At 41.3% G+C, this 13,639-nt stretch overlaps 1 protein-coding gene across 1 annotated transcript in view; it reads left to right on the forward strand.

The window, feature by feature from the left end:
- Positions 1–5,421, forward strand: part of KCNV1 (potassium channel, subfamily V, member 1) — an 8,822-nt gene extending 3,401 nt beyond the window's left edge. The window contains exon 4 of the mRNA XM_010075266.1: positions 4,874–5,421. Within this exon, the coding sequence (XP_010073568.1) occupies positions 4,874–5,385 (512 nt within the window). The 3' untranslated portion in view covers positions 5,386–5,421. The remainder of the gene's footprint in view (positions 1–4,873) is intronic.
- Positions 5,422–13,639: the final 8,218 nt, after the last annotated feature.

Genomic DNA, 13,639 nt, shown 5'->3' on the forward strand with positions numbered 1-13,639 from the left:
TGATACCCATGATGTGATGCATGGAGCACAGCTGGGGGCTGTTTGCTGGATGGGCCCAGGCACAGCTCAGAGCAGCAGTGTCAGGTTCAGTCAGCATTCACCCATCGGTGTGGGACCCTTGCTGCCCAGGCACTTCTGACAGGTCAGCAGACAGCAAGCAGGGGTAGGGTGGAAGGTGAAATGATTTCTCAGATCACTTTCTTTCACTCTTTCTGAGTAGTAAAGGGAAGGCATAAAAGGTAGTGTTTTCCAGTGGGAATTTATCAGAGGAAGCTGGAAATGATTGAAAGGTGTTGCGTTTCCCTTTGTGTCTACCCCAGTTTTGTTACCTCTTCATGACATGTGCATGTCTGGATACATGCAAGAGCAAAAGCCATACTCCCACCACACCCTCGCCGTGTCATGATGTTGTCCAGTGCTTGGCATTTTCAAATTGATTTAATTATGTTCCCACTTAAATCAGTGCTGACTATGGCACTGAATTTGATGGGAGACATGTTCAGCCAACACTCAGAGCTTTGAAAACTCAGTTCCTAATAGTAAATCATGGTCTCTGTCCTGCGATACTGGCCTGTTCTGAAGATGGTGATGGCTGTTCTTGCGTGGCACTCCATGTGTCCTTCCAGGATTTCCTGCCATGGAGCAGGAAGGGGTTGATGCTTCTCTTTTTTGGAGAGCCATCTCCACCCTCTTTGTGAACTGGCCCTACTCCAGCAGGCATTACAGTGTGCTCGCAGCGGCAGAATGTCTCTCTTAATTTTATTCCCACTGAAGGGCGGTGAACCTGCCTACCAATGTCAGGGAGTAGCTTTAGTGCTGCTGAGCATAGTCATAGTGGTTTAAGAAGTCTCTTAATCTTACTCACCTACCCTAGATTATGCCTCTGGTGATGCTAACTGTCCCTTAGAAAGCAGTTGGAAGGAAGCTGATAATGATTCAGTCTGTCAATGAGTTTGTTTTGCTTCATTATAATTTTTCCAGGGTTTGGCAGGGTTTGGGTTTTGGTTTTTTTTTTTTTTTTTTGCTAGAAAGGCTGCTACCCACTTTTGATGGTAGCTGTAATGTGAATGCATTCCTCTCTAATTGTGTTTTGAAGATAAGATTTCAACTCATCAAGGCAGTTTTGTGCTGAATAACAGGATAGTGATCCAAAAGTATGTTGATTCTTGTTATAAAGTTTCCAGTTTATCATACGGTATTGTTACAGAATGAATGCATGAAGGCTGTTTCTATCAACTTAAAACCAGATGTTTCAGACACTTGTATAATAACGGTTAGCTTCAGGGAGGTCAGCTTTCAGGGATGGTCTAAACTTTTGTGTCTGTATACCTTAAATTTATTAAAATACTACCACAGTTCATATCACAGTACTGTGTTTATAATTCCATGTTAGGTAGAAGTGAATTAATTATATAAAAATCTAGTTTCCTACCCTGGAAGTGAGCTATAGCCTATTGGAACCAAAGTACCAATTTCAGCATACAATAAGTAAAGTTCTAAACCATCTTGGATTGTCATCGCTGTCCTTGCATTGTTGGTAGTTCAGCGTCACTGCCTGCTTAGGCCCAGAACACTAAATCAAATCTGTGTCATTTAAATGTAGACAGTCGCTGTTTTGGTCTTCTGTCAGAGGAGATGCTGCTCCTGAGGTGAAACGTGGCCCTAATAAATCAGAATAGAAACGGGCCCTCACAGATCTGAATGCCTGTGCCTGACCCTGGAGGTGGGTGGCAGAAGGGAATTCTGTTGCTGTGGTGCTAAACACACCACTGACCACAGCTGATGACTCACGACCAGCCGGTGAGTACCGTGGGCGGAGACCATCCTCCTTGCACGTACCTAGGCAGTCCTGATAGATCTCATTGTTTAGGGGCAGCACTGCAGCCAGTTCATCACTCTCGCCCTGGGTCGGGCAGCTTCAATCCTCCTCCCAGACAAAGCTTCCTGCTCTGCTCACCCGTGTGGCAAAAGGAGCACGAGATCAGAAGAAAGAGATTAGGAAATCTGTGCCTGCGGGCGGAAACTCGTCTTTCAGCAAGGTGGGGTGATCGCAGCTACAAGAACATATCTGATGCTGTGCAGACCCCCAGCAGAGCTGGGATCACAGCAGCAGCCTGGCTCTGCTGCCAGGAGCAGAAACCAGCCAGGAAAAAATGTCAGTTCATTTTTTCACTTTTTTTTTTTTTTAAAGACATTACAGAATAAACCTTTTGTGGGTAATGGACAGAAAAAGAAATGGAAGAAACATGTCTACCCCTTTGAAAGCTGAACCCAGCTAACAAGAGCACCTTCCAGCACCAGTAACCGAGCTGTGATGGCTCCTGGCCAGGACACCTCCGAGGAAGTCCTGAGACATGCTGAGGTGTCTGCACAGGAACAGCCTGAGTTCGGCCGTGTGCTAGGGCCCAGAGACGTTTCAAAATAGTATAGCAGAATACGTCATTTGTTTGAATACACCAAATGAATTCCCACTTAGAATGAGCTGTAGAGTCTACTAAGTTATCTGATTCATAGATTTGTCTAAAAATGTATCCTGGCTTTGTCTGAAGACATTAAGAGAAGGAGAACTACCACTTCACTGATAATTCATTCTGGTGATTATGTAGCCTCACCAAATTAATTTGAACTTCTTTTTTCCATTTCAAGTTCCGGCCACTGTTGTAGTTCCGGGCTGGTGTATTTTTTTGTTTTTTTTTTTTTTTTTTGTTTTTGTTTTTGTTTTTGTTTGTTTGTTTGTTTGTGTTGCATTCTCTTTGACAAATTGAAGGGATCTTCAGTTATTATTTTCCTTTATGATAACCAAGATAACTCTTCAATACCGAGTTTTCTTTTTGATAACTGAGAAAGCTTGATCTCTGTTTTTCGAGACACTGAATAATTTCTGTTACACTTTTGTGCACTTTCTGCAGTTTTTCAGTACTTTTGTTTTAGAATAGGATAATAGAACGAGGAATAATAAAACAAATTCAGATTCCTTAACAGCCAGGATAATTAAGCATAGCAAAAATATTTTACTGAAGGTGTCATCAATGTGATACAAAGAGTTAGCAGTCTCTGCCCCATTCCTCCTTATTTTGTCCTGGTTTATGTGAGAGTTGCACTGGTGTTTAGCTAAAATAGCCTCAAGATCCATCATAAGGTGCAAACCCTGGCTTATACGGTACTCATTTATGCTTTTGAAAGAAGTGCTACGGAGACAACTTTAAATTGGAGTACTTTCTTCCTAGGTAACCTGAAAGGACTTATTCTTCTACTTTGTTCAGTGGAAAGTTTTACAGAGAAATGGATGATAGTAACTTCCCTGGAATGTGAGAGTTTGATCTGGATCCTCGCAATTGTCTCCTCACACAGCTTTTGCACTGCCTATCTTCAGTGTGTAGAGGCAGTCATACTAACAGAGAAGAGAGTACACTGATACATTGTGTTCCTCTTGTGTGGCAAAATTAAACTATATAATAAACATTCCAACCAACAGTTCATAGTTACAGTAATAAAAGACCTGGATATGGGCGAGTCCTTAACTGGGGTTGGTAGAAGAAAACACTGAAGAAGACATTCCTTGTGACCTCTAGTTTCTACTTCCACTGTTTGCTGTACATAAATGAAAACTTTAAAACCCATTAGACCTGAAGGAGAACAGGAAGAGCCAAAAAACAAGAATAAATTTTAACATCTTGTAGTTTGAGACTGAGGAAAGAAAAGCAAATGGAATTGTTTATTACCCTAATGAGCACATGGAGTCTGCCAGCAGAGGCAGACCTCCAGTAAGCTATTTTTGCAGACACTGGTTTGGTTAGAAGTGTACCCCATGAAGGATAATTCATAAGCATTGTGTTTTTCTCACTTATTAAAGAAAATATAGCACATTTTAAAAGAACAGTATTAACAACTGCTCCAAAATCACTTGTGACTCGAAAGATAATTTCAGTCTCCCGTGTGTCTCAGATGAGTTGGTACCCTGCTGTCTTCCTTCTTTGTTTATGTATGCAACATTTATCCATTGCACCACTATTGGATTTACTTTCCTGCTTGCTTTGTTGGGCCGTCTAGCTCTAAAAGAAATGTGGGGGGTTGTGGAGAATGGTCAGCTGTACACGAATTCCCAGTGCAGCTCATGGGCAGTAGGACTGATGCAGTACACTGCTGAGTTAACAGGAGAGTACCATGTTTGCACTGGGAGGCTTTGCTATCTCCTCTTTCGGCAGAAGTGCAGCTGCTGCTGGAATACTGTGTTTGTTTTGATGACTACAGATAAAGATCTTGATAGTTTTTTGGGGGGAAGAGAGGTCAAAGAGAGGCTATGAGAACTATAAAAGAATTGAAAAGAGTCCTTAGTAAAGAAAAAGTTACTGAGTGACTGAACTGGGCTCTAAGCATGCACTTTGGAATACAAATTTGGTAAGTAAGTGTTGCTTGGTGCAAGAGAAAAATGTGACAATGGCTGGAAAATAGGAGCTTGGCACATTCAGACTGAAAGTAGGGAGCGGGTGGTTTTAGTGTGGTTTTTAATAGTTCTTTAGGTAACATCAAAAATTTTTCTAGATCTTCTGTTAGAGCCAATTATTAAATCAAGATTCGTTAGTTTTTCTAAATTATACGCATACATAGTTCAAACGATAAGTAATGAGGTGAATTTCTATGCTCTCTATTAAGGAAACAGATTATATTAGTGGTTCAGTCTAACATTTTCATCTATTTCTTTAAATCCTGTTTTCCCAGTAGCGTTGAGAGGAGCACCTGTTTTTCTTAAGGCATGTTCACTAGCAGTCAAAGCAAAAGCATAAGGCAGTCAGCTTTCAAATCAGAGATGTTTCACAAAGTGATGACAGCAGCTATGTGAATCAGCCTGCTGACGGCATTTCTTGTCTTTCAGGCTTGCGGTCTCTCGGGATGACTATTGCACAGTGCTACGAGGAGGTTGGCCTTTTGCTGCTTTTCCTCTCTGTAGGAATCTCTATATTTTCCACTGTGGAGTACTTTGCTGAGCAAGGTGTGCCAGGAACAACTTTCACAAGCGTACCTGGTGCTTGGTGGTGGGCAACAACTTCCATGACGACTGTTGGCTATGGTGACATTAGACCAGACACTACCATTGGTAAGGTGGTGGCCTTTATATGTATACTGTCAGGAATACTGGTTTTGGCATTGCCAATAGCTATAATAAATGACCGGTTTTCTGCTTGTTACTTTACACTGAAGATAAAAGAAGCTGCTCTTCGGCAGCGTGAAGCTTTAAAGAAACTCATGAAGAACTCATCCAGCGACTCTAACATCAATGTTAATTTGCGAGACATATATGCACGCAGTGTCATGGACATGTTACGGTTAAAAAGCAGAGAGAGAGCAAGCACAAGGAGCAGCGGGGCAGATGATTTTTGGTTTTGACTTTCAAGTTATTTAGTGTTGTAGAGCAAATAGACTACTTCAAAAATGTAGTATTGAGCATCTCTTTTTTATTATTACTCACCTCATAGTGTATTTGCTTTTCCAACTGGAGTTTTACTTAGTTGGACAGACCGAGATAACCATTGACTACAAAAGGCAGAATTCATAGCATGGAGTCTCTCAAGGAGCTCTGAAACCTGCTATCAGAACTAGATCATGGTGGGTGAGGCAGGAAACATCGGATCTATCAAAGTAAAACAGTGACACAAACACTTGTCTATGAATCCTATGTCCTTGCTAATGTATAATAATAAAGTCTTAGCAAAAATGGTCATGGTGTTTTGAATTTTAAAGATCTATAAGATTTGTATTTGCATCGGAAGACCAAAAGAGACATTAAGAAAAATTGAAAAGGGAAGTCTAAAGGCGTGAAATGTTGAATAAATTTACGATGACATTCCTATAATGAGCTTCATCTTGACCCCCAAGAATGTCACCAGCTTCTACTCTGTTTTCATGAAAAAGAGGTTATTAGACCCTGGGGGGAGAATTTCCTCATTTGAAGAGAAGCAAAGTGGTACCAGATACATGGTGGATGTCAGGAGACAGGTGAAAGTATTAAGCAGATTCAAGATCTGCAGTGAAGTATAACATAGTCACGAAATAGGTGCCCTAATGCAGACCATCCTCTGCAGTTGCTCTAGAACTGGCAGGAGCTGATACAGCCTTTGCAGCATGGAAGTAGTAGTTTACAAACTTAGTTTGAACCATGCCTTCTCTGTGTGTTTTGATTCCTAGAACTTATTTGCTTAGCTGAGCAGTTTTTGTGCTAAAGTCACTGGTAGATATCACAAGAAACAGAAATGGTGAAAGATAACAAGCTCCTCATTTCTCTGTCTCCTATTAAAATCAGTGAGTAATCCAAGTGGGTCAGATTCTTAAAAATATAATAATCTTCACTGGCCCATTATTAGAAATATTCTTCATCAAAATCTTCTGTTCCAAAGGAAAACAGAGCACTGGTTGGGCTGGATGGTCAGTCTAATGCCATAATTAAAGTAAAAAAAAAAGACAATCAAAGGTATTTTCAGCCAAGTTTCCCACCACTTGCTTCTCCTGTGGCCCAATATCATTCTTAGCAAACAAAGTTTTTCTTTAATATAATTTCACTATCCACATTGACACACTATGCATATAACTCAGCTAGTAGGTTAAATTTAAAAACTCACAAACCTCTGTCATTTCATGTTTCTTGTGGGTAATGTAAGTACAATCATAATTTGCATTTGACATGATTTCAACATACTAAAAAGAAACATCTATTAACTGTGGATTATTTAATTTGATATGGTATTTATGTATATAGAAGGTTTAAACTGCCTTAAACTAAACTGAATGGGTGAAATAAATTGCTTTTAGCATTGAATAATACTTGTTTTGAAACAAGTGTGTTTTCCTCCCATCTCCTACAAATGGTGGTGTAAACACAATACAGCAGAATTTTCAAAGGCTCCAACCTTAATGCAAAACAAGGAACATTTCAGAATGAAACTTCTTCTGATTTGTCAGCTGGTGTCAGTCAGCATTTGGATTTGGGGCCAATACACACATGCGGTTGTCACCAGGGTCAGGAGGAAGCCAAGGGAAAACGCTGGAGACCAGAAGAGTGTGTCTTGCTCTCCCAGAAACTGTCCAGGTGTCAGAATTTGTAGGTCCGCCTCTTGGTTTGTGTTACACAGGGAGCAAACTGTGTTATCACAGAGTCCCCCCTGCCCCAATGCTCTATGAATCCACAAATTCCCGTTGATGTCCAGGAGACAAAAGTACTTCTGCAGGGGAAGGTTTGGTGCAGCCCACTCTGGGTTATTATTTCATAGCTCCTCAGAGCAGGAAGTCTTCCAGGCTGCACACATTGTACGAGCTGTTTCTCATTCAAAAGTCATTCTAATTATAATTAGGAGGAAGCTTTCATTGTGGGAAGGCTGTTTTGTAATGTCTCTTGTGCTTTCTTGTACAATGTCTGATCTCTGTTTGAAAAAGGAAATGCAGTTAGATAACTGATTGATTCTCTTTAGGGAAAGGCTGCTTTTGTTACATCCTGTGCTTTTTACGAAGGACTCAAAAGAACGAGAGAACTGTTCTGTGATGTATCAGTTGATTCCCTCCTTTCAGCTGCTCTGGAGAGAAAGTTTCCTAGAAATGCCCATGGGGGAGCATGGCTGCGACTTATCTAGTAGCTGCTTTGGCTTCTATTTTCAGACCTCTTGATTTTAAATTTGAAGTCTCACAAGAAATGTTTGTCAATCATGTTGTTTATGCAGCAAGGTTATCTATCAAGTTATGGGCTGAGACTAGCAAATCATCATTTGCAGATGAAGGCCAGTTCTTCTTTCAGCTTGTACAGACGGAAGAACCAGAGCATTCATGCTAAGCAACAAGCAGGACAGGACATTACAACTCTGAACCATGAAGTAATGCCATATACTTACTACAACAGATTTGGAATATATCTCAGTCATCACTAAGGCACCAAATTAAGAATGTTACTGTGCTATCTTTAGAATATCACACTGATGGTAAGCAACTACTTCTTGTCCTTGCATCTGTTCTGCCATTCCCATCTCACAGCAGACTTGGCAGAAAGGATCGTGTATTAGAGTATCAGTAACACTGGCTAAAAATCCAGCATTTTGGCTCAAAACACCAAGTACTTTCAAAACTAGCATTACAGAGTGTAGCTGCAGCACTTAGAGCCATGTATTAACCTTGGTTCCCTAGTAGAGGAAGCAGTAATAATGAAAATGCAGTAGCAGAAACCACAATCTGAAAAATCTTGTGTATTTTTTTGTAGATGCTTAGGGGCAGCTTTTAGTTGGGGACAGTGTGGTCCAACCCCACCAGCAGTTTTTAAACATCACTAAAATTGTTCTTTTTCATTGTTACTTTGAAGAAAGCCAACAGCCTCCTGAGGTGCACCAGGCAGAGCATTGCCAGCAGGTCAAGGGAGGAGGTCCTGCTCCTGTGCTCAGCCCTGGTGGGACACATCTGGGTGACATGTCCAGTGCTGGGCTCTCCAGTGCAAGAAACACAGGGGTGTACTGGAGACAGTTCAGCAAAATATTGGAGTCCCAGGTTGCAGAGACCAGCGTATTGGAGAACCCCTGTGTGCAGGAGAAGTGGGTCTGCTGGTAGCTGTGGAGGGATTTGTCACTTCTGGGGGTAACTTGTAGAAAGGTATTTAGAAATTTGTGTTGCCTAATATTTTATAAGTGTCTAATATTGTGATTTACCGGTTGTATTACTGATATAGACCCTGAACGCATAGTTCACCGATCACTGTCTAATTATGTGGTGTTAGTAAGTCAATGAACCACTTCAATCTTTATTTGATATAAACTATGTAAGTTGAGCAATTCCCACCACCCAGGAGAGGAGTTTTTCTGGACAACTCTGAGCTTGTGGGATTGCCGTGTGGCACAAAAAGGAGCAGAATGGAAAGGAGAAAGCTATGAAGCCTTTTACAAGGTAATGCCCAATTATTTTTGTTTTCTGACATAAAAAAGTATTATCTTATTATAATTGTTTTGACAATGACTGACATGCTTTTCTTATTTTCTGCAGTATTATCTTCTCAGCCTCCATTAAGGTGTACAGGCATACACACAGCTCTGCCAGCATGTGTTCTGTTGGGATGCCAACCATCTAAACTGGACTAGAGCAGCTGCTGCGGACGCCTCCAGTGCTTCGTTCTCCGTGCTCTGATCACGGAGCCTTGCTGCGGAGAGGGTGGAGCAGCGCAGGCTGTGGTCACACCTCTCAGTGCAGACAAGGGGTCTCCAGGGCTCTGGGCTCTTGAAAATATCATTCGCTAAAGAGAAGGGCTGGAGTCAATAACTTCTCTAGGACTGAGATGCATTTTTTCATTTATAACCTCTTGTCAATTAGGTTTTTAAGAATTTGAATGAGTCTTGCAATTATTACAGCTTTGCCTCTTATTTAAACACAAGTGCTAGAAAACACAGACATCTCCAGACAAAAGCAGAGCTGCCATGCACTCACTGTTCGTTAAGAGTCTGATGAGGTGTTTAAGTTTGGTGTAAATAGTGAGCTTGACCTGATGAGCAGTCAGTAACTAAAGCTATTCCTTCAGAAGATGTACTTTCATGATAAACTAAGCTGAAGAACTCGGTTACAACTAACTTTTTTTGTTGTTTTTGGTATATGAGATAGAATCTTTTCTGACAAAACCTGGACCCTGATGTGTAGGACTGGTGCTCCTGCTAGAGGATGGCACTGTCAGCAGGAGGGAGAGCAGAGCCCGTTCTGCAGGTGGCTCTCACAGGGGATCTTGAAACACGTGAGCGTGCGCACTCCTCGCAGAAAAACAGGAGGGAAATTGGGTGCAGATGGGTATCACAGACTGCGGTGTTATAGGATTTCTATATGAAACCAAACAACTCTAAAAAACCAACAAAGCCTATTTGATGGTATTTGGAGCACTACTATCTGTTGTGTTAAGTTTCTGCTCTGCAGAGGTCAGCCACCCGTTTAGCTGGAGTGAGGTTACAGAAGGGATCCCACCTAGTGTCACAAAAGAGCCACCAGCGGCTCCCTGTCTGCCCCAGACCCCCAAGAATTTGCCTGAGAGATGGAATTATACCAAAAAATGAGGAACCTAGAACAGCCTGAAGTTCAGTTGGGTCTTTGAAAAATCTACAGTTGTGTTCATCTAGTTAAAGTAATGTACAAATGGCTAATATGATGGGAGAAAAACATGCCTTTGTGACATCTTCTGAAAATGAAATAATCTTCCTTATCACACAAAGCAAGACACCTAGAGATGTAAGATTTTCTCTAATTATACCTAATCTTGTACGGCTTTTTAATAAAACTAAAAGTTCTTGTAAGTCATGTAGCGTTACTGTGTAGTCCTGTGAGCTGATACACACATTTAATTTCCAACAGCTTGACGCAGAGAGGCAGTTCTATTTCCAGCTCTGTGCAGCTGAGATGGATCCTAGGAAATGGCTGAAGTGTGCATGACTCTTCACTGCCTACTGCATGAACCAGCTTCTCAGGAGAGCTTGGAAGAGAATTCATAATGGCCTCTTGCAGTTGCCATAATAAACAAGCTCAGTGAATTGACTTGTCCAAAAAAACATTTTGTCAACACAATAGAAAAAGGCAATTGGCTTGAAAATAGTTAAAAGATAAGTACTGATGTCACTCTTTACAGCTGGCCTCGTATTACAGACTTCTGAATTGTAGCTCTCAGCCGGAGGTATGAAATGTATTATGCAATCCATCCAATCATGCTGAATTATGGAAAAATATTCAAGATGAACATGTCTCTGCTTAAGAACTGCTGTTCAGTGAAGCAACATTCATAAACTCATAGCTATTTTGTCCTGAAGTAGCATTATGGCCTTTAGAACATGATGTCAGAAACTGACAGAGTTACAGGCTCCACGGGATCCCTCCGTAGCTTTTGTGATCTGTGTTAGGTGCCACAGTGATGAAAGCTATTATTACTGAAGCCCTAAACAGACAGATAAGCCATTACTAATGCTGAGTACATGAGAAGAAAAATAATGAAGGTAGAACAGGAAAGAGAAAATTAATTTAAATTTAAATTAATTTTAATTTAAAACAAGAAGTTGACATTCCTCAGCTGAGATTTACCAGTGACTTTTTGTGACTGACCTTGTGTATTTTACTCCTCATATCTTCTCATAAGAAGAACACATGGTTCAGTGCAGAGGAAGAAATTCTTTTCAGCTCATTAACTGCTGTGCATCGTATGTCCATACCACAAATTAGATCATATACTAGTAATTCATACCTCATCCTGGCCATCCAGCCCTGTACATCAGACACACCTCACGCCTCCTCCTGAACCAAGCGTAAGCATGTGGCTTCATATTTGCATTGTTCTTCTGTAGATCAACACAAAAAACCCCATTTTTTTTAGGAAGTAAACTTAAGGAATAAGATCAGTTTTAGTCTATTTCCAGTTCCTGTTATTTGTTATTTCTGCTGTCAGTCCTCATGTAACCCTCCCATCTTCTCTTCCTGGCAGGAATTGCTGAATAACAGATGGAAGAATTGCCAATCACAGCCTTTCAGTGTCAAAATGTAGACAAACCTACCCCACGAACCTGTGTTCTGTTTTTCCTATATCAGAAACAAAATCCAAGTCAGAAGAAACAAGTGTGGTGTTTCTCACACAGCTACAAGGACAGCATTGATTCGAAACCAACAGAGCTGCAGTTTTCAAAATTACTGGAAGCTATATGCTTACAGCTGGTCAGAACCAACCTGTCATGTAACACATGTATTTGTATCACTAGGAAACCAGATGTCAGTAACAAATAAAGAAGGAATGCATTCTGAGAAAATATCTGTCTTCTGAGTTTAGAGTTAATCTATTTGGTTGTGAGCACACCCAAGAGGCAAGATCCCATTGTGCAAGTGTATCACTAAATCAAAACACAGCCCTTTCCTAAAGACCCTTCCATCCAAATGTGTAGGACAAACCAAGCCCTATATTCAGTTTGACAGGGTAAAGGAGTGAAGCTTGTCCAAAAAGCCTTCCTATGGGTTTGCTGTAGAAATAACGTGACATGTTCCCCATGGCTAACCTCCTGATGTAATGGAATTTCACCAGGGTGAATTTGGCCCAGTTTCCTGCCAACACTCTTTATAAGAGGCTTTGTTGTGTGAAAGCTGGATGTGTGGTTGGGACACAACAGGGACCAAAACCAACATCCAAATTACGGCCTCTGTTATGCAGACTGCCTCCTTCCATATGGAGATGAATCCAGTTTGCTTGTGCCAAGCATCACAATGGGAATACTGGCAGACTGATCTAACATAATGCCACTGGCCATCATTATAATACAGAGGCTGCATTATGCTGCAAATGCTCCCATCCCCTGTCCAGCAGGAGACTTCCTTAGAGCAGATGTGACAATACAGAAGCCAAAAAAAAAGAGGAAGCTCCTGTCCTCACCTTTCACCAGCATTTCAGTCTGGCTCAGAGCTAGTGCATTTCACTAACAATTATTTAATGTTCTTAGAGTTCAGCACTAGAGTAAGCAAAATATTCAGTGCAAAAATGATGGGTATTATTTATGCAGAATCTCTCTGTATCAAGAACGTCACTTTCCGATGACAATTCAGTGCTTCAGTAATCATCGCTTACGTTCCCTGTCACGTACACCGTCACAAACTGCAGACTTATCTCTAGCTGGTGTACAGGGACAGTTTCATTTATTCCTCGTGTGCTTCCATTACCATTATCTTTCCAGTTTCTTAAGATCAAGTGTGCTACTCTTGCCTGCATTTTTTCATGTCTGAGATGAGAGCTACATTTTCCAGAGACATCGTTCTTTAGATGATCCATGCTAGAATGATGCAGTCTGTGGTGCAGGCACCAGTAGTACTAGCAGTAAGCAGGAGAACACAATACAGGTGCAATAACAGGACAGAAAGTCACACAAGTGACCGTTTCAGAAGCAGAAGATGGTATACAGAATGCAGTAAGCCACATCTTTTCACACAGCATCCTGCAACCCAAGCCCAGCCTGTGAGGATGAACTAAGAGGTCGTTAAAGGAGCCCAGTGAAGTGCAGAACCACAAGGTACGCAGGCAGGAGGAGGAGGAGTGGCTCTACACAACGTCAGCTTCCTCTCCAGCTTGCCAATTCCTCATATTTTTCCCAGCCAGGCCCCCAAAACTGTGGAAGAGGCCCCAGGAGGACAGCTGCACCTGGAAGGATGTATTCAGTGCCACTGAATTTGCCCAGGGAACAAATATTCTAGAATTTGAATGTGTTGAATGATAAAGCATTACTTGCACATTCGATTCTAGCCAGTGCAATATACTTTTTTTTTCCAGTTTCATTTTCTCACCTAACCTGCCTGTGTAGAGGCGTTCAATTAGCAAGGTAAAATATAATCTGCTAATTATGGGGAATATTTTAGCAACAATTAGGAATCTAAGTAAGGCAGGCAAGCTAAAAATACGTGATAGTTTGCTAACTGTAAAAATAATAACAAAAAAACCTTAAAAGACTGAATTACAGTTTAAACCTGGGCATCTCAGGGCTGTGCTGGGGCGCTGCAGTGGAGAGGCAATTCTCCAGCTCCCACCTGTGCAGCTGTGGGGCAGGAGCAGCAATCAATGCCTGTGAACAGCTCTTTCAGATGGCTTTTTTTGTTTGGTTTTTTTTTTTTTCATTCTGCAAGATGG

Source organism: Pterocles gutturalis, unplaced genomic scaffold (assembly GCF_000699245.1).
Source record: "Pterocles gutturalis isolate BGI_N339 unplaced genomic scaffold, ASM69924v1 scaffold15867, whole genome shotgun sequence".
Taxonomy (NCBI): Eukaryota; Metazoa; Chordata; class Aves; order Pterocliformes; family Pteroclidae; genus Pterocles; species Pterocles gutturalis.